Source organism: Tachysurus fulvidraco, chromosome 4 (genome assembly GCF_022655615.1).
Source record: "Tachysurus fulvidraco isolate hzauxx_2018 chromosome 4, HZAU_PFXX_2.0, whole genome shotgun sequence".
Classification (NCBI taxonomy): Eukaryota; Metazoa; Chordata; class Actinopteri; order Siluriformes; family Bagridae; genus Tachysurus; species Tachysurus fulvidraco.
Genome location: NC_062521.1, coordinates 8,471,424 through 8,497,925, shown reverse-complemented (window position 1 = coordinate 8,497,925; position 26,502 = coordinate 8,471,424). Strand labels below are relative to the sequence as shown.

The 26,502-nt window shown below is 37.8% G+C and overlaps 2 protein-coding genes across 9 annotated transcripts in view; both read left to right on the top strand.

Annotated features, from left to right (window-relative positions):
• herc4 (HECT and RLD domain containing E3 ubiquitin protein ligase 4) overlaps nucleotides 1-23,552 on the top strand; it is a 50,409-nt gene extending 26,857 nt beyond the window's left edge. Inside the window, exons 14-24 of one of the 4 annotated variants that reach the window (XR_003441090.2) lie at nucleotides 3,858-4,030; nucleotides 5,454-5,573; nucleotides 12,033-12,131; nucleotides 12,215-12,388; nucleotides 12,770-12,913; nucleotides 13,026-13,192; nucleotides 13,321-13,404; nucleotides 13,904-13,986; nucleotides 14,554-14,737; nucleotides 22,140-22,242; nucleotides 22,429-23,552. Coding sequence is in view for 3 of the 4 variants with exons in the window: in XM_027150091.2 (XP_027005892.1) it covers nucleotides 3,858-4,030; nucleotides 5,454-5,573; nucleotides 12,033-12,131; nucleotides 12,215-12,388; nucleotides 12,770-12,913; nucleotides 13,026-13,192; nucleotides 13,341-13,404; nucleotides 13,904-13,986; nucleotides 14,554-14,737; nucleotides 22,140-22,242; nucleotides 22,429-22,637 (1,520 nt within the window). In the remaining variant the exon portion in view is untranslated. Of the gene's footprint in view, nucleotides 1-3,857; nucleotides 4,031-5,453; nucleotides 5,574-5,651; nucleotides 5,826-12,032; nucleotides 12,132-12,214; nucleotides 12,389-12,769; nucleotides 12,914-13,025; nucleotides 13,193-13,320; nucleotides 13,405-13,903; nucleotides 13,987-14,553; nucleotides 14,738-22,139; nucleotides 22,243-22,428 lie in introns of those variants that run through there. The other 3 variants (XM_027150092.2, XM_027150091.2, XM_047812076.1) reach the window with 3 other exon arrangements.
• A 1,652-nt stretch (nucleotides 23,553-25,204) lies between these two features.
• lyst (lysosomal trafficking regulator) overlaps nucleotides 25,205-26,502 on the top strand; it is a 93,397-nt gene continuing 92,099 nt past the window's right edge. For 2 of the 5 annotated variants that reach the window (XM_027150208.2, XM_027150209.2), the window contains exons 1-2: nucleotides 25,205-25,397; nucleotides 25,979-26,210. In XM_027150208.2, coding sequence (XP_027006009.2) covers nucleotides 26,109-26,210 — 102 coding nt within the window. In that variant the 5' untranslated portion in view covers nucleotides 25,205-25,397; nucleotides 25,979-26,108. Of the gene's footprint in view, nucleotides 25,398-25,462; nucleotides 25,608-25,670; nucleotides 25,874-25,978; nucleotides 26,211-26,502 lie in introns of those variants that run through there. The other 3 variants (XM_027150205.2, XM_027150207.2, XM_027150206.2) reach the window with 3 other exon arrangements.

The following is a 26,502-nucleotide window of genomic DNA, read 5'->3' as shown; positions in this document are numbered from 1 at the left end:
GGTAGAAAAATTGATTTGTGTGAGTGTCTATAGATCCTTTTAACATTTTTTTTAATCGCTATTAAAGTTCTGAAATGTAGCCACTTTAGGGTCAAACCAGTGTTTGAGTTTATCTCTATCATGTACTGTAGTTGCCCTTGCAGAAGCTCTTGAGCTGCATAAATTTCCAAAGTCCCACCTAAAAGCCACCCATATGTACTGTACAGTCCTGCTCACCATTATTGGCACCCCTTCATGTTTTGCATAACTGAGTGAATGTCTTCAGAAATAAATGGAAATGTACCAAATTTATATCAGCAGGATCTTTTAATTGGAGGTCCAAAGTAATTTAACAAAGACAATTGTTATTTCAACATAGATATTGTAATTCCAAAGGAAAAAAAAGAAAACCAGCATATGCACTAATATTGGCACCCATCATTAATTTTTGGTTGCACACCCTTTGGCAGCGATGACAGCCTCCAAAGGTTTCTTATATCCATCTATAAGCTTCTTGCAGTTCTTGGGTGGTATTTTCTCCCACACTTCCTTTGCAATATGATCAAGCTCTTGAACATTTGCAGGGTTCTTTTCTCCAATGGCAGATTTCAGCTCCCCCGCAGGACTCATTGCTGGCCATTTTAAAACGGTCAAATTTTTCCCTTTCAACTATTACTGTGTGCTTTTGGAGGTGTGCTTTGGGTCTTTATCTTGCTGGAGGATGGGGTCTTCCTTGGCCTCCACCCATAAAGCCCAGCTTTGTTTAGTGTGTGGCATATGGTACTTGTTGGAACAATTACACCCCCCCCCAATGTCCAAGGAAATTTCTTGACAGTTCCATGTCAAAACTTCTTAATAACATTATGCACCGTTGAAACAGGGATACCAAGGTCTTTGGAGATGGCCTTATACCCTTTGGAGGTCTTGTGCTTGCAAATAATAGCATTTCTGGTGTCCTCAGACAACTCCTTTGTCTTTACCATTGTCACACATGAAGAGGGAATAACAGGTGGCGTTTTAAAACACCAAAATGATCATTCATTGGCTAATTCATGTCATATGGGTGGAGGCAATTCATAACAGGTGATCCTCATTTGTGATTTGCAACAGGTGAGCCAAATTGGGTTTCCATACTGATTTGCAGCAAAGGGTAGCAATACCATTGACACGGCAAACATTATGTTTTCCTCATAATGTTCACCTTTTTAAATGTTCTTTATCATTTGCTGTTTTGTATCAAACTATCTGTAGTAATATGTTGTTTCACTTGATAAATTTCCTTCAGTAGATATTCCACAAAATGTACATAAACTTCATGGGTGTCAATAATGGTGAGCGGGACTGTATTTTCATCAGTTCCCTATAACCACCATCAAAATTCTTGGTGTTAACACATTAAGCATTCCTACAATATATGCGTAGCACTAAAGGATGCAATACGTGGCTCAAGATTTTTATTTAGGGACATTTCATCAGTTATGCTGGAAGCAAACTTATTGAATCAACAGACCATAATATGCACATAAACATCAAATTCTTGCCCTCAACAGATAGACTCAATCAGGTCATTAAAAAGCTTGGGGACCACCACTTAAGCAAAAACTGGCAAGGGGTTATAGTCCATTTCTGGGTGTTCTTTAGAGAGGCAGATGACTAGAATGTTGCTCTCTGGTATTTCTGAGCATTGACTGTTGCCTGGTGCTGACTGTTTTGGTGCAGGTTGCTGAGGAGCTTAACATGTTATTTTTCTGCCTTTGGGCACCTGGGTTGAAATTCTTGCTCTTCTGCTGATTCTTGCACTTCTGCAGAGTGGTGAACTTTTCCCAATCATACAGAGTCAGTTTTGTTTCTGCACCATAGCTTTTTACTGATTTACTCTCGAGTTATTTCCCTTCTGGTTTTCTGAGTGGTGTGGTGTATTCCATGAGATATCTGAGGTTGGTCTTTTACTAGGATTGGGCAGTAGCATGGTGGTAACATTTCCTTGTCAGGATCCAACCCGGACTTTGGCCATGTGCGTTTATGTTTGGTGTTCACGTGTCTGCCCTGCCCTTGTCTCTTCCTCCCCAAGTGGTGGGGCAGTGGGGGGGTAATGTCAGGATCCACCCCGACTCAGTTTAGTCAGTTATCTCCCTCACTCCTACTTCCCCTGTACAATCTCTTCCTCCCTCACATGGATGCTCTCATTTTACACTTGTGACTGTCTTACTATTAAACATTTTTTTAAACTTCCTTCTGTTTCTTTTGTGATCATTTTTAGCACATTTTAACCATGGTTAACAATGATTTTAAGCACAGCCCTTCTTTCAAAGCTTCCTTTCTGTTATTCTAACTTAATCAGCATGGCAGAGTGATTACCAGCCTTGTCCTTGTCAACACACTCATCTGTGTTGAGAGAATCATTGACATGGGGGTTAAGTTCATTTTCCTGGTAAAGAGGGAATTCATCTGATACTCTTCATAACATTCTGGAGTATATGTCTTATGTGGCAGGCTCTTTTGTATGTCTTCTAGCAAGGGATCATGCACTGCTGGTCAGCTGCTTCATGTAGGGACTAGTTTCCTTTTTTGCTTCCCATCTCAGATCATATATAGATTTCAGTTTCTCTCTTGTACAACTCATCATTGGTGAGGTTGAGCTGTTGGGTCAGGATATTATTTTCTGCTCTGCCTATTTCTAGGTAACCTTTAGATGCAATAATTCAGAATTCTTAATTATCTTCACTCTTACAGCTGAAGGCTAGTTTTAAGACTTCACTGCAGAACTAACCAAAAATATTTTGCAGAAAACACAAGTCAATTGAGTGGATACAGAAACTAAGACAAAAATTGAGTAAATGTACATGAATAAAACTGGACACCTGCAGAAAGCCGCTGTCTACAACCACTGTCAGCTTTTTGCTCAGTCATGGGGAATGTTGATAAAAACCCTTTCAGGCTAACCCAGCTCATTAGGAGTTTCAAACAGAGGTCAACATGAGGCTAGTTTTGCCATCCCCTATAACAAATTGCATATCAGTTATGGACACATATTTTCATGCTATTTGGTCCTTATACTTACAATAGGATCACTGTGTCTATATGCAGTCTATAAACTATCTATCATCTTATAGATGTCTTATTCTACAGGAAGACCTGGTTCCACTAGCCTACATGCCTTGATCGGATGTGCATCCCTGTAGTTCCTAAATCATACTTTGCCTGGTGGACAGTATCAATATTTTTTATTGTCCAGGCTGTTCCATGTTTATGACCTCACCAGTATGTTCTCCTTTTTAAGGATGTACCAAATAGTTGATTTGGCAATACCCTTTGACTTTGCTATCCACCAGATTTTTATTTTATTTCCTCTTAATTTTTAGCCTAATGTCGAATTGATTACTTGGCAGTGACAGCTATTTGAAGAATTAATAGTGTAAGCAACATTCACTTGGAACAGCCGAGTGTCTATTATCCTTTGGTCTATTAAAATTCTATTGTAGTGAGTAATAGTTTGACTATATAAAAATAACATTGTCCCTGAATCATCATTGGCCAGTGCAAGGTAAATGAGGAATACTTTGTAATATTTTAAAAAGTATATTTTTCTTTTAATGGTTAAAGTAAAAAGTGCAAAGTATTATTATTCCACCAAAGAAAGTGAAGGAATCTGGGTTAATTATTGCCTTTTGTCCTAGGGACTGATTATTTCCCACTTTTTCCTTAATAACCAAATAATGGGAGCAAGAATACAAAAAGACAGCCTGATTAATTCATTTATTTTTATTCCATTGTTTTTCATTTCTGCTGGTTTTTCTTGAACACTGTACTCTATACTTATGGACCATTTATAAATGAATTCGGGACTGATCTCTCTCCTTGTGTTCTTTCCGCTCAAGGAAATTGGTGGTCTTGCCTTGATCCAGCAGTTTATCAAGGATTGGTGGAATTGTATAAAGAGGTGATTGTGTATCTACTCCGGATGCAGAAGATAGGAATTTCACCATCTGAGCAGAGGTCATTTACCTGCTTCTTAAGCACATGTTTGAAGTTTCTGGAGATTTTGTACTCTGTAAGTATTTTAAAGGATTCAACTTGAGCACAACACAAGTTTTTTGGCTATAGCTGTATCTGCACGGACTAAAGCAAAAAAAGAATGTTCCCGTTAAAATGTAGCATTCAGTATTCTAAATGGTTATATAAATGTTATGGTTTTTGGGCATTATGGTTATTAATAAGTTCCATTTTAGCACAACATTTCCACCCTATTGAGCTCAGGCTCACAAGTTAAAACCCAAACCCTTCACTACTTGTACTAGTGCATTTATATCTATCATTATATTTTGGCTTATAATTTTAATAAATAATATATTAACTGCAATCAGTAGTTATAGGTCCAATCAGTTTTTTTCTCCTAAGGTCTTAGAAATGGAGTAAGACCAGAGCAAAGGCCTATCAACTTTAATAGTTTGTATATCATTTTAATGGTTTCATGCCACACTTATTAGTAAAAAGCAGGCAAGGTTGTTATCTCACAACAAATGAATAAAATGCTGTTGTTGTTTTTTTAATTAGGTAGATGTAAGTTGCTTTGACAGAAAGGTCTGCTCAGCCAACACTTCTTCTATAACCATCACACCTTAACTTAAAATATGCTGTTATTACAGACAAAAGAGTGGCCCTGGGTTTGATAGAATGGACAGAATTTACCCTGGTGTATCAGTATACTCTGAAAGCTGGAAGTGTGGAAATTTTTTTTTGTAGTTTTGTATACGTTCACTAATAATTACATTAATCAAATGATTTCTTATATTTATGTTTAAGATTCAGTCTATAGATTACAATATAAACGTGTCTCAATTACAGTCAGGTCCATAATTATTGGGACATCGACACAATTCTAACATTTTTGGCTCTATACACCACCACAATGGATCTGACTGCAGTGCTTTTACTGCAGACTGTCAGCTTTAATTTGAGGCCATTTACAACCTTTGCATATGTGCCTCCCACTTGTTTAAGGGACCAAAAGTAATGGGACAGAATAATAATCATAAATCAAACTTTCACTTTTTCTTAATACTTGTTTGCAAATCCTTTACAGTCAATTACAGAGTTTTTTAAGGGAAAAAGTGGAATGTTATGCAATGGCCAAGTCAATCACTTGACCTGAATCCGATTGAGCATGCATTTCACTTGCTTTACAACCAACATAGTCAAATCTGCTGACAAAACTGTCACCTTAACACACTGGTGAGGAAGGCCTGTCAATGTATTTACCACCAAGAAGTTTAAGGGACTTTTGCCTAAGAAATGTGTACACCCTCACCATTGAGAACATACTGAAAAGTAGCATCAATTTGAGGCAAATTACAGTGACGGACCTGCTTAGCTCCTAGATATACTAGATATATGTAGTCTCTTTCTAACTGCAAAATCTGATGATAATTTTCACAATAATTCACACCATAAAGCATGTTATTTTTAAATTGCAGGTAAATGACCAAGCTGGCCAAATTATTCTGTATGACAAATTTTATATACATGAACTAGAAGACCTTGTTGACATCAGGAGTGATTATGTTACATGGATCCAGCATCAGATGTTCTCCATGGTAAGTTCTTATTTTTCTTCTTTTCAGACTGATTACTATGTATGAAAATAAATGATGTAGGATTTCTGGGTTCTACAGGGTACTACTATGAACAGAACAAGATTATTGGATACATCTGTTTGGGAAATAGCACAATACAATAGCACTTTATCATGTCGCTCAATAGGATGGACAAATATTTTGTATATTTGTGTATATTCTTTTAATATACACTTATGTGATTTTGACCAAAGTTGACCATAGACAATATACCAGAATTTCAGGTCTATTTTTTTTTATATTTATAACTCACTGGTGTTACTTGTTGCACAGGTGTGGCCTGTTGGAGTGTTGTTTAAACATTTAATAGCTCTGAAATAGCTCTGGTTTGAGCTCTGAGTTGTGCCTGTAAAGATTGTATTATTATTTAAAAGGATAAACTTATATGAAGACCAGACATGGAAGAAATATGAAGCCATTTTAAAGATGGAAAATTGAATTGATCAAAATGATTGTAGAAACATTTGGTATAAATAGAATGTAGGTATAAATAGAATGTATGTAGAAGCATAGCCAGTAAAATAATTTGAAATGTATTGAAAAAGAAAGAAAACTCTAGCTTACTAACAAACAGAAAATTACAGTAGCAAGGCTGGCCAATGACAATGATGGAGGTTGATGATTGTGAGATCTGTAAAGATGAATCCAAAAACAAAAGTCAGTGAAATCAGCAACAACCTCCACAGGGCAGGGATGAAGGTATCACACAATCCACTGTTCATGGAAGACTTCAATCATAACAAAAGGTGCAACCCCTCACCATCAGTAAGAATCAGAAGGCCAAATGTATTCATTAAGAAATACAGAGATGAGTTACAGTGCCTTGCGAAAGTATTCGGCCCCCTTGAACTTTGTGACCTTTTGCCACATTTCAGGCTTCAAACATAAAGATATAAAACTGTCATTTTTTGTGAATAATCAACAACAAGTGGGACACAATCATGAAGTGGAATGAAATTTATTGGATATTTCTAACTTTTTTAACAAATCAAAAACTGAAAAATTGGGCGTGCAAAATTATTCGGCCCCCTTACTTTCAGTGCAGCAAACTCTCTCCAGAAGTTCAGTGAGGATCTCTGAATGATCCAATGTTGACCTAAATGACTAATGATGATAAATAGAATCCACCTGTGTGTAATCAAGTCTCTGTATAAATGCACCTGCACTGTGATAGTCTCATAGGTCCGTTTAAAGTGCAGAGAACATCATGAAGAACAAGGAACACACCAGGCAGGTCCGAGATACTGTTGTGGAGAAGTTTAAAGCCGGATTTGGATACAAAAAGATTTCCCAAGCTTTAAACATCCCAAGGAGCACTGTGCAAGTGATAATATTGAAATGGAAGGAGTATCAGACCACTGCAAATCTACCAAGACCTGGCTGTCCCTCTAAACGTTCAGCTCATACAAGGAGAAGGCTGATCAGAGATGCAGCCAAGAGGCCCATGATCACTCTGGAAGAACTGCAGAGATCTACAGCTGAGGTGGGAGACTCTGTCCATAGGACAACAATCAGTCGTATACTGCACAAATCTGGCCTTTATGGAAGAGTGGCAAGAAGAAAGCCATTTCTTAAAGATATCCATAAAAAGTGTTGTTTAAAGTTTGCCACAAGCCACCTGGGAGACACACCAAACATGTGGAAGAAGGTGCTCTGGTCAGATGAAACCAAAATTGAACTTTTTGGCAACAATGCAAAACGTTATGTTTGGCGTAAAAGCAACACAGCTCATCACCCTGAACACACAATCCCCACTGTCAAACATGGTGGTGGCAGCATCATGGTCTGGGCCTACTTTTCTTCAGCAGGGACAGGGAAGATGGTTAAAATTGATGGGAAGATGGATGGAGCCAAATACAGGACCATTCTGGAAGAAAACCTGATGGAGTCTGCAAAAGACCTGAGACTGGGACGGAGATTTGTCTTCCAACAAGACAATGATCCAAAACATAAAGCAAAATCTACAATGGAATGGTTCAAAAATAAACATATCCAGGTGTTAGAATGGCCAAGTCAAAGTCCAGACCTAAATCCAATCGAGAATCTGTGGAAAGAACTGAAAACTGCTGTTCACAAACGCTCTCCATCCAACCTCTCTGAGCTCGAGCTGTTCTGCAAGGAGGAATGGGCAAAAATTTCAGTCTCGATGTGCAAAACTGATAGAGACATACCCCAAGTGACTTACAGCTGTAATCGCAGCAAAAGGTGGCGCTACAAAGTATTAACTTAAGGGGGCCGAATAATTTTGCACGCCCAATTTTTCAGTTTTTGATTTGTTAAAAAAGTTTGCAATATCCAATAAATTTCGTTCCACTTCATGATTGTGTCCCACTTGTTGTTGATTCTTCACAAAAAATTACAGTTTCATATCATTATGTTTGAAGCCTGAAATGTGGCAAAAGGTCACAAAGTTCAAGGGGGCCGAATACTTTCGCAAGGCACTGTACAAAGGTTCTGCTCTACCAAAGTGATGGAAAGACCGAAGTGTGGAGTAAGAAAGGATCTGCTCATGATCCAAAACATGCAGGCTCACCTGTCAAGCATGGTGGAGGTAATTTCATGCCATAGACTCGCATGGCTGCCTCTGAATTGCAAATTTGTTTTGATGATTGGAGTAACAAAATGACTTAAGAAGTCTGGAAGAACATTGTGTATGTATGCTAATTTATAGAGACATGCATCCAGTCTAATAGGGTGGAATTTAATTGTGCAGCAAGACAATGACCCAAAACACCCTGCCAGCACAACAGACACTTCATCAGGGAATAAAAGGAAGGTTTTAGACTGAAGTCAATCACAAAACCTTAACCCATTTGAGCATTCCTATATTTTGGTCTCAAACCCAAATGACACTAAACCAAAGGATGCCTATGTCATCTCAGCGAGTTTTTCCTTGCCACCATCACCTTAGGCTTGCTCATTAGGGAAAGATGTTAGAAATAAATATTAAATTTATTTTAACCTTTTATTCTGTTTTTATGCTTCTGTAAAGCTGCCTTGTGACAGTGTCAATTGTTAAAATTGCTGTACAAAGTCAATTTATGATATGCATAATCAGTTTTATGGTTTCATTTGCTAACAGGGTTTTCACACTAACACAAAGCTTTACAAAACTGCACTACCACTGCTGTTTTCTGGTGTTGTAGCCTGGGGTATGACATTTTTGAGTTCAGAGATGCTTTTCTACTCACTATGCTTGTAAAGCGTGGTTGGTTACTTGAGTTATTGTACTGTCATCTTGACAATTTGTCAGAGTGACAACTGATTGTATACAGCATGTTCAAGAATTGTAGCACAAAAAAGTGATTCTGGTTGATGGGTATTAATGTCTGAGATATTACTGAGATATATACTGTGCGGTACATATCTACTGTATTGCGTGATGGTACTGCATAAAAGAAGTGAAATTTAAATATAAAATCTCTAATTGTTGAATCTCCTCTGACAAAAGAAAACAAATATTTTAAGGAATTGGGGAAGAAGAATTATTTACAGGTGCATCTCAATAAATTAGAATGCCATGGAAAAGTTCATTTATTTCAGTAATTCAAATCGATTAGTGAAACTCGTGTATTATACAAATTCAGTACAGACTGAAGTAGTAGACTGAAGTAATAAAAGTAAACGTTTTTGGTTCTTTTAATTGTGATGATTTTGACACATTTATCAAAAAAATCTTAAAAAAATAGAATACTTCATAAGACCAATAAAAAAGATGTTTACTAAATTGTTGGCCTTCTGAAAAGTATGTTCATTTACAGTATATGAACTCAATACATGGTAGGGGCTCCTTATGCTTGATTAATGCCTCAATTCGGTGTGGCATGGACGAGCTCAATCTGTGGCACTGCTGAGGTGGTATAGAAGCCCAGGTTTTTTTGGCAGTGGCCTTCAGCTCATTTCTCATTTTCTTCTTGACATTTCTGGTTCTGGTGAGTTTGCTGGTCAGTAAAGCACACCAACACCATGGTCATTTAACTTATTTTTGGTACTTTTGGCAGTGTGGGCAAAATTAAATCGGCTGGTCAGAAGAAGGAAGCATGAAGTGCTCCAAAATTTCTTTTTAAACAGGTGCAATGACTTTGGTTTTCAAACACAGTGGAACAACACCAGCAGATGACATTGCACCCCAAATTATCACTATGGAAACTTAACACTGGACTTCAAGAAACTTGGGCTATGAGCTTTTCCACCTTTCCTCCAGACTATAGGACCTTGGTTTTCAAATGAAATACAAATTTACTCTCATCTGAAAAGAGGATTTTGGACCACAGTCCAGTTCATCTTAGCTCAGCTAAGATGCCTCTGACGTTGTCTGTGGAACAGGAGTGGCTTAATAAGAGGAATACAGCAACTGTAGCCAAATTCCCTGACACGTCAATGTGTGGTGGCTCTTGATGCCTTGACCCCAGCCTCAGTCATTCCTTGTGAAGTTCACCCAAATTCTTGAATTGATTTTGCTTGACAAGCCTCTCAAGGCTGCGGTTCTCTCTGTTGGTTGTGCATCTTTTTCTTCCACAATTTTTCCTGAGCCACTCAACTGAGCTTTCTGTTAATATACTTGGATACAGCACTCTGTGAACAGCCAGCCTCTTTGGCAATGGATGTTTTTTGCTTACAATCCTTGTTAAGGGTGTCAATAATTGTCTTCTGAACAACTATCAGATCAGCCGTCTTCCCCATGATTATGTAGCCTAGTGAACCAAATTGAGAGACCATTGTGATGGCTCAGGAAAATTTTTCCAGGTGTTTTGATTTGATTAGCTGATTGGCATGTCACCATATTCTAATTTTTTTGTGAATTGGTGAGTTTTTGTTAAATGTGAGCCAAAATAATTACAATTAAATGTACCAAAGACTTTACTTCAGTCTGTGTGTACTGAATAATACAAAAGTTTCACTATTTGAGTTGAATTACTGAAATAAATAACTTTTCCCACATTCAAATTTGTTGAGATGCACCTGTAGTGTAGGAATATGGAATGTTGTAGTAGGGAAATTGAAGCATTCTTTTATTAAAGGCTCTAAAAGTTTAGGAGGTTAAAAACTGAAAGGAAAATCTACCATCACTGCTCGATTGGGTACAGTATCTCAGGGTAAGAGGTAGGTCTACTGTAAGATTATTTTCTGTTTTGGCACTGAGTTGGTAAAACACACTCAAAACAAGAGGTGAAGACTTACCTCTTCCTGAAATACTTGTTAATGTATTTTTCAATAGAGACTTAAAACACTGTTATACCTTACTGTGGATAAGGGCATCTGCCAAATGCCATACATGGAAATGGAAGATTTGTGAGCAGATGCTTCCAGTTTTCCCTGGTAAAAAAAATGTCTTAGTAGCAGTCATGTACAGTAATAGAAGAACTTGATTACAGATGACAATGAGCACATTCTGACAGCCACGGAGCATGGTGAAAGGACATGTGTGGTCTGTGAGCTGGCAAAAATATTTTAGCTGATTGACGTATTGCAGAAGTTAAGTTGTCATAGAGCTGTTAGGATGTTGAACTCTTGGGATGCTGAAGAGAAGCAAAGTTGTGGAAAATGGAAGAGTAGAATCTATAGTTTGTGATAGGCAGTGCAGAAAGAACAATTGTGCACAAGGTGATGACTTTAAAAGTGAAGCAAGCTAACATGACAATTTAATGATGAATGATTGGTAATTATGGACTCAAAGTATGGCAAGAAAATATATCCTACACGATTACAGTATACCATGTCTACCTTCTTTATTGCACTTTTCAGGGTAAAAGGTAGAGATTAAATGCATTAATAACATTTTTATACTTTGACAGTTCATTAAAATTGTGTTTTTTTAATGTAATGTAAACTTTCTTAGAAACATTTAGTTTTGTCATTTTAATACAAAAGAGCTTGCTCTTGAAATCTGATGTTTCGAAGGTTCCTGATCTGATGTTTCGAAGGTTCCATGTTCTTAATCATGCGACCTAAAAAGCTCTGCCGCTCAGATGCTCAGAATTGTACACAGTCCTAATACAATTTTTTTCTTGATATTACCATTCATGGAATGCCTCATCATCAGATATCACCTTGAGAATTGAGGAGTTAATTTTTATTTTCTTTAAATAAGATGCAAAAGATGCAGTCCACCATTAGCAAAATTAATTTGTGTCATAATAAAAATAAGTAACAATATCTCAAAATATTTGCATATTTGCTATATAAAAACTAAGAATGAAAAAATCCAAATACATAATTTGGATTGAAAGGATGCGTTTTATATTAATACAGATATGCATAATTTTGAGCTGTTATTTTTTTGTTTGTTTGTTTGTATGTTTGTTTGTTTTAGGGGCTTTGAATTATTTATATGGGGCAGCAAAAAAAATTGTTTTTTTTAAGACAAATCAACCTTTATTTACCCTTAAATAAAGTATTCTTTTTTCTGTTTTTTGACAGGCCATCGACTCTCAGGTCAACCTGTGCAAATACCCATTTGTATTTGATGCTCAGGCAAAGACAATGCTGCTCCAAACTGATGCTGTTATCCAGATGCAGGTGAGTGCAAGACATATCCTCACCAGGATACCTGACAATCATGAATTTTTCTCAACTTCATCACAAGTCTTGTTTTTGAACAGATGGCTGTGGACCAAGCAGAAAGACAGAATCTTAGCTCTTTATTCCTGCCTGGTGGCATGGTGGAGTCCGTAAACCCTTGCCTCATTCTCATGGTACGCAGAGAAAATGTTGTTGAAGACACTATGGAAGTTTTGCGGAAGTCCAAAAATGTTGATTACAAGAAACCACTAAAGGTAATAATAGCATCATCTCTTAAATCTTATTTGGTTGTATATTTGGTTGTAGTTTACTATTCAAAGCTCCATAATGCAATATTTGAACAGAATACACACTTTCAGTTACTGTTCCTGAAAAGTTTCAACTAATGCCCCTAATATCTTAATATCATCTTAATATCATATATATATATATATATATATATATATATACACACACACACACACACACACACACACACACACACACACACACACACACATACACACACATACAACTTTAGGTCTAATTATATGCAGTAGTTACCAATACTACCAAAAAAATTACAGTTAATCTTGTGACTGTCTAAAAAATATATCTAAAAAATATTTTACAAATGCATTTTTGACTGATTGTAGGTGATCTTTGTTGGAGAGGAAGCTGTGGATGCTGGTGGTGTAAGAAAAGAATTTTTCCTCCTCATCATGAAGGAACTGCTTGACCCCAAATATGGCATGTTCAGGTATTATGAGGAGTCCAGACTCATCTGGTTTTCAGACAAGGTACAGATATGTCATATAATGTGAATATAGTCTACACCTGAATATAGTCTACATTTTGAATATAGTCTGAATATAGTCTACATTTTGTAATTCATGTATTCCTGTTTTGTAGACTTTAGAAGATACCGACTTATTTCACCTCATTGGGGTCGTTTGTGGTTTGGCCATATATAATCTGACCATCATAGAACTACATTTCCCTGTAGCCCTGTACAAAAAACTCTTGAAGAAAACTCCGACTTTAGAGGACCTGAAGGAGCTCATGCCTGTTGTTGGAAGGTCAGTTATTCAGAGTTGACTTAATTATATCAACACCTTTTTTGCTCAGGTCTTAGTCCTAGTTTTCTATAATACTGTTTTTTTATTTTCTTATAAACCTGTAGTTTGCTTTTACACATTTTTCACAGTTTTTATGACCTTGTCACAGGAGTCTACAAGATCTATTGGACTACACAGATGATGTTGAGGAAACATTCTGCTTGAACTTCACAGTAAGAGGAGTTAACTGTTATTAAATATGGCTGTTAAAATCACATGTAGATAATGTGTTTCTTTCATAGTTGCATTAATACAGATTGATATTTTGGAAATAATCTAATTTAAAATGTTTTCTGTAGTTTTCTATATTTTATTCATTGCTTTTAGGTCAGGTTTTATTGGAAATTTAAAACACGGTAACATGATTTTCTATGACCATTAAGATACTGATTTCTGCCCATAGTTGAGAACCCATCAGTATACCATCCCATCAAAGTATAACCTGTATTATGGAAAATGAATTCAAATGCATTCATACATGTTTTTTTTTTTTTTTAAAGATTTCTAACTTACACTCTCTAAGCATCAGACTACCAAATTTTGATGTAGTGGCTAGTGTTAAGCATGTGTTATGCTTGCAAGTAGCAATTTGAAAAATGAAATATTTTGATAATACAGGCATTAAACTTTTTTTATTTATGCAATAATGTTTTGGTTATTTTCTGTTCACAGATTACTGTGGAAAATTTTGGTGAAACTGAGGTATTTGAACTAATACCTAATGGCATTAACATCGCTGTAAACAATCACAACAGGTATTTGTTTCATATTTGTAATTTTGAACTTAACAAAACTTAAAAAATAGTATAATTTTCTAATATGCATAATTTAATTATCTATCAGAGACCATCCACTCAACTGATGTCTGACTCTGTAGAACTGATTAGCATTGTTGAAAATGAGCCATATTTCCCTCTGTGTCTCAGTGCTACAGAAAAATGAAATGATGTAAAATATGTAACGCAGTCAACATTTGTTTTTTATTTGTCATTTGAATTCTTGAAGTTTTGAAAAGGAACCTGCTCTCACTGGTTAAAACTGGTGGCAGCAAGCAACTCCAAATTTTCCCATTTGAAACTGGCACAATTTGAGGATACCTGTAGACATTATAAGATATAGTACAATTTGCCAAATGCTTGAAACAGTCCAGAATATGAAATATGAATTAGGAATGTTAGGAAACACTATTTTAGATTATCCACTTTTGTTAAAATGCTTCAAGCATTATGTAGCATTGTGCCCATTGCAGAACTGTTGCATATTTCATACTGTTTTTGCTTTACATACTGTTTATGTCTGCCTTTTGCAATTTTCTTTTACAGACAAGACTTTGTAAATGCCTACGTTGACTACATTTTCAACTTATCTGTGGCTCCTCTTTTCACTGCCTTCTATGATGGATTCCACAAAGTATGTGGTGGTAAAGTTCTGGAGCTTTTTCAGCCAAATGAACTACAGGCAATGGTTATAGGGAACACCAGATATGACTGGAAGGAACTGGAGAAGGTATTGAAATTGATATTTAGGAATAATTTCATTATTGATTTTAATTTAAAGTAAAGAAATAAGCTTAAAGGTATATACAGGTACATCTCAATAAATTAGAATGTCGTGGAAAAGTTAATTTATTTCAGTAATTTAACTCAAATAGTGAAACTTGTGTATTATGTTCAGTACACACAGACTGAAGTAGTTTAAGTTTTGGTACTTTTAATTGATGAATTTTGGCATACATTTAACAAAACCCAATCTCAATATGATGACATGCCAATCAGCTAATCAACTCAAAACACCTGCAAAGGTTTCCTGAGCCTCAAAATGGTCTTTCAATTTGATTCACTAGGCTACATAATAATGGGGAAGACTGCTGATCTGACAGTTGTCCAGAAGACAATCATTGATACCTTTCACAATGCGGGTACGCCACAAACATTCGTTGCCAAAGAAGCTGGATGTTCACAGAGTGCTGTATCCAAGCATGTTAACAGAATGTTGAGTCAAAGGATAAGGTGTGGAAGAAAAAGGTGTACAACCAACAGAGAGAACCGTAGCCATGAGAGGCTTCTCAAGTAAAATTTACTCAAGAATTTGGGTGAAATTCACAAGGAAAATAGACTGAGGCTAGGGTAAAGGCATCAAGAGCAAACATACACAGACATGTCAAGGAATTTGGCTACAGTTGTCACCACTCCTAAACCACATACAACATCAGAGGCATCTTAGCTGGGCTAAGGAGAAGTCCTCTTTTCAGATGAGAGCAAGTTTTATATTTTATTTGGAAACCAACGCCTAGAGTCTGGAAGAAGGGTGGAGAAGGTCATAGCCCAAGTTGCTTGAAGTCCAGGGTTAAGTTGATTTGGGGTGCAATGTCTTCTGTTTTTTTTTTCTTTCTCAAAACCAAAGTCACTGCACCTGTTTACCAAGAAATTTTAGAGCACTTCATGCTTCCTTCTGCTAAACAGCTATTTTAAGATGCTGATTTCATTTTTTAGCCGGATTTGGCACCTGCCCACACTGCCAAAAGCACCAAAAGTTGGTTAAATGATCATGTGTTTGACTGACCAGTGAACTCACCAGCAAACTCACCAGACCTTGACCTATTGTCTAGAGGAAAATGAGAGACAAAAGACCAAAAAATGCAGATGAGCTGAAGGCCAATGTCAAAGAAACCTGGGCTTCCATACCACCTCAGCAGTGCCACAGACTGATCAATTTCATTCCATGTATTCTAATTTTTTGGCATAGTGAATTGGTGGGTTTTTGTTAAATGTGAGCCAAAATGATCACAATTAAAAGAACCAAAAACTTAAACTACTTGAGTCTGTGTGTACTGAATTTATATAATACATAATACAAAACGTATAAAAGTTTCACTATTTGAGTTGAATTACTGAAATAAATTAACTTTTCAACGACATTGCAATTTGCACCTTTGTGGCGCCTACATTTTTAGAGCTACAAGACCCATTGCCCAATATTTTGTCTTTTGCTTGCTATGTACTGAAGAAATTGCAGTTCCTATTCAATTAGCAAAACCTTTCATACATTTTTATACCTTTTTGGTTTCATTTTTTGCACCAAAAATACTTTCCATATTAACAACGGAGTGTAGACTTTATATCAACTGTACGTTTAACTTGCATTCCCTTTCAAGCCAAATCTCTCTCTAATAAACAAAGAAATACAATTGCAAATTTTCACAAGAAATTGCAAAATAGTCCTCTGTTCTCTAGACTCCACCTTTCATTGCAGAAAACTTAAAGGAACCGCTTTAATTCTTGACACTGACCGAAGTCTTTGTACTTAAATGCACGGTGCATGATGTTTCAAAAATGCTTCAGAAAACTGAGTCGGGCCGACTAACAAAACAAACGCGTAGCCAATTAGCATAAAGGGGTGTGTCTTCTCAATATGTGGTGGAGAGAGTGTTCAGTTCGCACGTCTGACATTAGCCTCTGCCTCTAACGTTACCTCTGCCTCGGGTTCTAGGTATTAAACGTCGTCTTCCACGTGAAATGGAGCTAAACATTTCACGGTACAACACAGTACTACAAAAACACATTTGACCTGTATTACCATAGTATTATTCATTATGTTCATTTATTGCTAAAAATATACCGTATGCCAGCTGCCCCAGCAGCTTCCGCCATAATAGTGGGTTGCGTATGTGTGGGGCGGAGCTATCAAAACAGGTGTGAGGGGGGCTCTGTCTAGCTTGTCATGGTGTAGGACGTGGGGTTAGGAGGCTCCGGTGGATTATTGTTATAATTGTTATTATTTTGAGCATTTCACTTTTGTTTTTGCTCTTAATTCCTTTGTTTACCTTCGGTGTTTGGATATTTGAATCTAGAGGTGATTATGGTGTCTGATAAAGCTACTAAGACCCGTAGCGCGACTCAGTCGCAGCTGCGGCCTGGTGCAACAGTTGCCACCTCGCCTTTGCATGATTCACCTCTGTGTGAACGGCCCATCGTGTCACAGGCAGCCACTAAGGCAGATATTGACTCATTAAAGTCAGAGCTGCTGTCCTTTTTGAGGTCCGAAATCAGAGGTTTTTAAGGCCATACTACATACATTGGAACGTACATTGGGAGACGATTTATTAACAATAAATTCGGAGCTGCAGGCGGTGTAGGCGCAGCTGTCCAGCGATAAAGCTGCGAATGAGGCTGCGGTGCAGGAATTAAAGGGCACCGTGGTTGAGATGGAGCGCTCACTTTCTGTTTGCACCGATGATATCGCTGTAATGCATGCAACGTCTGCCGAGTTCACTAAACTGGAGACCAAATGCGAAGATCTGGAAGCTGGGTCACGGCGCCTCCGGATAATTGGTGTTCCAGGAGGCATTGAGTCTGGAAAAGGAGCCGGTTCTGGACAGGTCACATCGCACTCTACAACCCGTACCAAAGCCTGGTGAACAACCATGAGCCATTGTGGCCAAATTTCACATCATAGCGAGTGTCGATGTCTTGAGGGCCTGAACATTTCTATCTTTCCCAACCATACGGTAAAAACCGTAAAAGCCCGGGCTGCCTTCAACGAGGTGCGGCGGCAGCTTCGTGGCATTGAAGGTGTGTGGTACCAGTTGTTTTATCCAGCGCGGCTACGTATTACGCACAATGGTGTGAGCAAAGATTTTCTTTTACCTGACGAAGCCAGCAAGTATACAAAAACTAACCAAACTGTTTAAAGTGTGAACAATCTTTTTTTTTGTCACTGTTGGACGTGATGTTCACTTCTTGTTTTCATGTCACTGCACTGTTCACAAACTCTGCGTGGTGATGCTGGTCTTTAACTTTACACACTTTGTATGGTGTTGTGTTCGCTTTTTTTCTTTTTTTTTTTAAAGTGTTATTTTTATGGGAATCAAAGTGTAAGTGATCCTGAATTCTTAATGTTTGATTCATAAATGCTTGGTCAATTTATTTTGAGAATTTATTTTCTTCTAGAAACTTTGTTTATATATTTATGTAGACCAGGCATGAGTAGCCGTGAACCAGATATAGCTGCTCATAATTTCTGTTATGTTAAATCTGCTGGAGCCTTCGCTTTGTTCAGGTTAGGCTTGTCCTCCGTGTCGTTAGCACATTTATTTGTGTGGGCGGTGGTAGGTTTCATTTTTAGTAGTTCGTGTTGCTGTCCCCTGGGGTTGCTGTTAGAATGGGGACTCTACTTGTGTGTTGGGTGTGTGTTTGTGTTTAAGTGTCTGATGCGCACGCACAGGGGTGGGGGGATGGGGATCCCCCTGGCTTCACAGGTCTTGTTTTAAATTTTTTTTTTGCCACATTTAGCTGGCAGTGGTGCACCTGCCCGGTTCCTTAGCTGGAATATTAGGGGCATGGGTAATCCTAAACGGTCTAAGGTTTTTACCCACCTGAAACGCCTACATGCTGACATAGTATTTTTACAGGAAACACACCTCCAAGTCAAAGATCATCACAGGCTTCATCGTCCTTGGGTGGGTCAAACTTTCCACTCCAATTTTAATTCTAAGGCACGAGGGGTGGCCATCCTATTAAATAGAAGCATACAGTTTTCACCTACCCGTTTAATTTCAGATAGGAATGGCAGATATGTCATTGTGGCTGGTACGTTGATACAGACCAAGGTTTTGCTGGTTAATATTTATGCTCCAAACTTTGATTACCCTGATTTTGCGAATAGGTTACTGAGTAGCCTTCCTTTTTTAAATACCCATTTGATCATTTTTGGTGGTGATTTGAATTGTGTTTTGAACCCTTTTTTGGATTGTTCTAGTTCTCGTGCTGTATCCCAATCTGCAATGTCTAAATCGTTCTCCGATTACATGTCACAAAACGGCCTAGTAGACCCTTGGAGATGTCGCAACCTTGGGATCAAGAAATTCTCATTTTTCTCCCCTGTGCATCATTCATATTCCAGAATTGATTATTTTTTTATTGATAGCCATCTTAATCACTCCGTTCTATCTGCAGTTTATTTGGGTATTGTGATCTCTGAGCTACAGTATACAAACAACGTGTTGAGTTACAAGCAGAATTTGATCTCCTCTCCACTAAATAAACTGAACGCATGCTATTACAAACTCGTGGATCGTATTATGAATACGGTGATACACCAAGTAGATTGTTAGCTCATCAGCTAAGATGGCAGGCTGCATCACGCCTAATACCGCAGATTAATAATGACTCAAATGTTACCGTTACCGATCCCATAGAGATCAATGCAGTATTTGAGTCATATTACTCTGTTCTTTATAAATCTGAATGCCTTACTGATAATAAGAGCCTGGGTGATTTCCTTCAAAGTGTTGATTTTCCTGTTATTGATATGGTCTCTGTAAGGGACTTGGACTCTCCACTATCTCTTGAAGTAGTCAGAGCTTCAATAAAGGCGATGCAGTCTAATAAAGCCCCAGGTTTTCCAGTTGAGTTTTTAAAAAAGTTTAGCGATAAATTGGCACCGTGGCTCCTTGGTGTGTTCAATGAATCTCTGGATCAGGGCGTGCTACCACCCTCTTTTAATCAAGCCTCAATAGCCCTTCTCTTGAAGAAGGGCAGGGATCCCAACCTTTGCGGGTGGTACAATCCGCTGTCACTGCTGAATGCCGATGTGAAAGTGTTGGTAAAATTGTATCCCGGTTAGAAAATGTACTACCACGTATCATACCTATGGAGCAGACTGGATTCATAAAAGGGCGGCATTCATTTTTTAACACTTGTACACATTTCAATACAATTTACTGTAAGCAGTCATCTCTGTTCCCTGAGGTTGTACTCTCATTGGATGCTGCGAAAGCGTTTTGATAGAGTCGAGTGGGAATACCTGTTTGCGATATTAAAGAAATTTGGGTTTGGTGATACATTTGTCTCCTGGATCCGCCTCCTTTATAAATCCCCGCAAGCCAGTGTTCGTACAAATAATATTAGCTCTGATTATTTCAGTCTCGTGTGTGGAACCTGGCAGGGGTGCCCACTGTCACCACTGCTATTCACTCTTGCCATTGAGCCATTATCCATTAAACTTAAAACCTCATTAGCATTTAAAGTTATAATTCGTAAGGGGGCGGAATATAAGGTATCCTTATATGCCGATGATTTGTTGCTATATGTGACGGATCCTGCAGCCTCTGTTCCTATTAATTTATTTATCTTAAATGATTTTGGCTCTTTTTCAGGATACAAACTGAATTTTCATAAGAGAGAGTGGTATCCGGTAAACAATACCGCTCTACAACTTCAGCATCTGAATCTGCCTTTCCAATTCAACTGTTCAGGCTTTGAATACCTTGGTATTACGGTGACCCATTCCTTACCCAAACTTTTTCATGCCAATCTTGCTCCGCTTGTGGCAGACATGAAGTCGGATTTTCAGAGGTGGAGCAATCTACCTCTGTCTTTATCAGGAAAAATCACTCACTCACTCATTTTCTACCGCTTTACCCGAACTACCTCGGGTCACGGGGAGCCTGTGCCTATCTCAGGCGTCATCGAGCATCAAGGCAGGATACACCCTGGATGGAGTGCCAACCCATCACAGGGCACACACACACTCATTCACTCACGCATTCACACACTACGGACAATTTTTCCCAGAGATGCCAATCAACCTACCATGCATGTTTTTGGACTGGGGGAGGAAACCGGAGTACCCGGAGGAAACCCCCGAGGCACGGGGAGAACATGCAAACTCCGCACACACAAGGCAGAGGCAGGAATCGAACCCCGACCCTGGAGGTGTGAGGCGAACGTGCTACCCACTAAGCCACCGTGCCCCCCAGGAAAAATCAATGCAGTTAAAATGAAAATACCTAAGTATTTTTTTTGATTCCTAAGATAGAATCATTAATTCTTTTCTTTGGGGTGGAAAACCTCCCAGAATCCGTAAGACTCTATTGCAGAGATGTAGGCTCAGTGGTGGGCTTGCTTTGCCCAATTTTCAAATATACAGTACTACTGGGCTGCACATATCCAAAAACTAAACTCCTGGACCAATTCAACGGAATCCACTTGGTGTAATCTAGAGCTACTATCTTGTAGATCATCCTCTGTATCTGCTCTGCTTTGCTCACCCTTTCCGATTAAACCATCTCAATATACTGACAATCCAGTCGTACTGAACTCACTTAAGATTTGGTTTCAGTTTATGCGTCACTTTAAATTTAGGGCTCTATCAGCACTGGGCCCCCTGAATCAAAATCATTTGTTTCCCCCATCTTTTTTAGATTCAGCCTTCTCACTATGGCACGAAAAAGGCATAAAGCAACTTTATAATTTGTACAAAGATGGCATCTTTAGAAGTTTTGCCAGCCTGTTCTTGGAGTATGGGCTGCCTTCAGCTCATTTTTTTCGATATCCCCAAGTCCGCAGCTTTGTATCTAAATGCCTTCCCAATTTTCCTTCTGTACAAACCCCCCCCCCCCCCCAAGCAACTTTGGGAGAGTTTAGTCATGTTCATTCCACACCAGCGTAGATGGAGAAAGCTGTTTTAAAAGGGGTATTTGGGTTTTTTTGCATGCGCGCGTTTGTGTCTTTGTCTGGGGGTTTGTTTTTGTTTTGGGTGGCGGGGTGGGGGTGCATGCTCTTTGTTGTTTGAAAAAGGAAAATGGAGAATTTCTGTATACATTCTTGTATTTGTGATTGTTGATTTTTCAATCAATCAATAAATAAATAAATAAATTGGGTGTGAGACCCATTTGGGTTAGAAGTGTGTTTGTTTAGGTGATTCACATTGGCTTTCAGAGATTGTGCACCCCACCTTTAAATGTTAAATAAACACATTTGTGCAGAAAGCTTTATATGTTTTAGCTTTAAAATAACAATCAGAATTAAGAATTCAGATGAAAGAACAATGAAAGAACAACAGATGAAAGAACAATGCGATAAATTACAAAATTCCCTTTGCAAACATTGTTTTGATCTTTTCTCAGAACACAAAGTACAAGGGAGAATATTGGACTGAACACCCCACTATCAAATTCTTCTGGAATGTTTTCCATGAGTTACCCCTGGAAAAGAAGAAGCAGTTCCTGTGTAAGTAAGAACAAGCTGTCTTGCATGTTCCATCAGGGGAAAAAAGTAATTCATTCATTTACCATTTTCAGTCACCACTATATCTGGAACACTGGGCGGGAATACATAAGTTATAATTACAGTGTTCAATAATACACTGATATTTTATTTAATTAATAATTGCAATAATTTTGCTTGTGTTTGCAGTGTTTCTCACAGGTAGTGATCGAATCCCCATCCTGGGCATGAAGAGTCTCGTCTTGGTCATTCAGCCAACAGGAGGTGGAGAGAACTATCTTCCTGTTGCCCACACTTGCTTCAATCTTTTAGACTTGCCTAAGTATACAAGCCAAGAAAACCTCAAAGAGAAACTTCTACAGGCCATTGAACACAATCAGGGCTTCAATCTGGCATGACAATTTACAGGGGGACACAATTTGTTTCTAGACCACAGAATGTTTGACAACTGAGACTACAAATACTATAAATTTGAAGGTAAATAGTCAAGGGAGTTTAATATGAGTATAATTGAAATAGTATGCACTATTTACAGTCATTAATGATTTATTATTCTCACCAATTAAAGCTTTGATGACACCTTGTATACATTTGATTCTTGTTTTATCTTTTGAAATCACCTGTTAAACATGAGCCTCGAGGTGTTTTTGAATTATTTCTTTGTTGTTTTTTTAATAGTTCTACTGGATTTTCAATCTCCTGAGTTTGGCAGACTCTTTGTTTACTTTTTGTAGACTTTTTTGTTGCCGTGCCATAACAGATACAATCTAAAGGGGGTTTGAGTTTTTGGATCAATTATTTTATCAAAATAGTAGAGAAAACTGTCAGTGAATGGCAGAATGGACCATCAAATATTATTTTACCTAGATGTGACATGTTAAAAGCTATCCAGAACCTTCTGTTGTGCTGGGTAGTGTTGCTGTCATGAACTCATGACTCTTGAGTCACGTGCTGGTCTCTGTGGAGTTTCTGCACATGTTCACCGCATGTCTATGTGGACTTCTGTATTCGCCAGTTTACTACCACCTCTGGATCTACTGTGACCCTGACCAGGATAAAGTGATTACATGGACAGAGGAAGGAAGCTACACAATGCTTTCATGTTAACACAAGCTGTGATTCATTGCATGGTGTGTTTTGTACATATTTCCTTGCGCACAGCCCATGGAAACCAAGTCAGAGGGTTTGTGTGTTCCTTACTGTTATTTGCCATGACTAACTTAAGAAGCTACACTGACCAGCAGAGCATGACATTGCAACATGCAGAAACCGTGCACATATCACATCTGGTTTAATAAAACATTCAAATCTTCTTTACTGTGCTCTTTTTTCCACCCATTTTTCTCCTAAAACTTAGTCAGCTACCAATTTCTAACCACCAGCCTGTTTACCCCAGCTCAACAACAGGGTAGCTTGGTGACTGTGGAGGGTGAAGGCCAGGACATATGTCTTCCATGAAGCCAGCCATCCACATCATTTTGAAATGCTGCTCATGCTACCCCACAGGGGTAATATAACACAAAATGATAGGATCAAGGAATGATGTGCAATCTTCATAGAAATTTAAACTTGCAATCTCTGGACAGTTATTGAACATTATTGTACACTACTGTGCTCACTGAAGTTCATAGGTTTTGCTTGTTTGCACGCTTAATTTGTCATAGTCCTCTGTTTAGAAAGTCATTGTCAGAAACCAAGCTACTGTATACAGAAGTGAAAACTTTTAATTAGTTAAAAGTATAGCTTTACCATTTTAAGTATGAAGTTCTCACTTTCTGCCACTCTGAGCTTACGACCTATGTCATAATAACTACACTGAATTTGTGGTTATAAAAACTTTAACTGATTGCAGTTTTGGTCACATTAAAAAATGCTGAGTGAGCCTGAAAGAAATCCGTTTTGTTTTTGTAAAGTTGATCACTCATCAATTGATGAGTAATTTCTAATTAGTAAGAAATCTCAATTCAAATGGCCTTAAGAAATTGCCTAACTGTATGAGCATTATTCATTTTTTGTATTTTATTTGTTTGTAAATTCTCCACAAAAGCTTTAGCTAATTGTAAGAAGCCAATAATGAAAATTAATTGATCGGGATGAAGGCATGCCAGGTGCTTTCAGAATGTATGATGTCAGGAAATGGATAGAGAAAGAGAGAACAACTGTGATCTATAAAGTGAATTGATAAAAGTGAAAATGCCGAAATGTATATGAACTCTCATTTGCTGTTATAACCAGCACTCATCTCCTCTGGGAAGCCTTTCAAACAGAATTTGGAATATAGCTGTGGAGATTTGCTTTACACAAATATATTTCAGATAGACAGGTTGATGACAACTCTACATGGAAAGTAAAACTGTTGCTGTGATGATCTAATGAAGCATGGCTTACTCTCTTGTCGACTGAAATCCATTCTCGTTTGGTAATATGGGCCAAATTAACACTTAAGCCATCGTTTTTATCCACAGTGACATTGAAACATTATTTGTTACATACTTACTTCTCTCACTCACTCATTTTCTACCGCTTTATCCGAACTACCTCGGGTCACGGGGAGCCTGTGCCTATCTCAGGCGTCATCGGGCATCAATGTTACATACTTGCTTGTGTCTTTTAAATATTATTTCAGTAACCAGTAGTGACATTCTACAATTAACAGCAATTACATGGCTTAGAAAACCTTTACTACTTCTAAATTCATTATTAATCTTTTCTAAAAATGTATTACTGAAATGTATATTTGAAAAGATTAAATATGTCATGGTAGATCTCCCAACTAACATTTTACAGCGTAACATTTTCTAGTAAAACTGCTGTAGCAGCATAAATGGTTTTGTAACAATGTGTTATTTAGAAATATATATATTTTTTTGAAGGGTAGAAATTTCTTCTTCAAAAAAATAACCAATGCCATCAATGCGCGTGTGCACGTCTACACAAACGGAGCTCCTCCCACACAGGGAGACCCTAGCATTGACGTCATGACAATGACTGGGGAGAAGAGAAAGCTTCTATTGTGGTCCACGGAGGCAAATATTGTGATTGATAAGAGGTTATCCAGTTTTCCACCAGTATTGACTATAACTGTATCGAATATGAATCACTTATTGTTTTTCTATAATAGAGCGGTTATATCGAGTTCCTTTACTGTTCTGTGAAAGGTAAGTATATTTGCACCATGTACTGTGTCAGCATTGAAATACCGGAGAGAGTAAACAGAAAGAACTGCGCATTTTAAACGTGTATTAAACGTCAAAAGGCCATTTTTATGAGATTGGAAAGATAGAACTAAAGATGAAGATGACTGCTGGTGACATTGTTGTGCAGGGAATGGAATCGTTTGGATGACATATACAACATCCTGCAGACTAGTTAAGACAATAGTACATCTAAAATTTATTTTTGTTTGCATTAGTCACCTTGACAGGAAGTCGGGGGTTAGCATAGCATAGTAGTAGCTAGCTGCTTGCTACAGCAGTCGGCTAATATTAGCAAGGAAGTAAGCGGTACGAATGTGACGTTGTGTAGAATATTATTTGAATGCTTTATCTTGAACAAAAATTGGTTTGCTGATGTTGCAAAGTTGTCTGGTAGAGTCGCTGCCGTTAGAGACTGAAAACAGAAGTCACTTTGTCATGTGTGTTCACTGTTTTATTACCACATGCTAGCGGTACACATCGATGTGTATGATTCTGTTATGTCTACGACTATGAGCTTCATTATTCTTTTCTGGTCTTTTTAGGAGTTAAATCATCATGGAGTTTTCATAAAGGCCAACATAGACGGTGGATTTAATAGGCCGATAGCGAAACGAGTCAAGATTTTTGAAGGATTGAACCTTAAAATCTACATCAGTAATAATAGTTATATTTATGTTCAAGCTGGGACTTAAAATGGCCAGCCAACAAACATCCAGTCTCACTCTCGCATGGGAGAAATACATGGACTCTCGTGCACAGGGAGCAGATCTACGTGTAAGCATCAACAACATACACCATTGCTGTACAGTTGCATCAATGTTTTCTTTGTTCAACACCATATCGATTTCTGAGGTCTGCTCATTAGCAAATACTTGTATCCTGTCTTTTTGTGCATAATATTGTGTTAGTCAATAGCACATTTTCATTCTAAAATTTGAGTTGACATTTATGAGTGTATCCGAGTGTATCTGAGTATACGATACTCAGATATGTGCATCACTGTTTTGCTATTAAATTGTTTTTTGTGATTTTTTCAGTTATTGGAAATCCACACGTTATTAAGCAT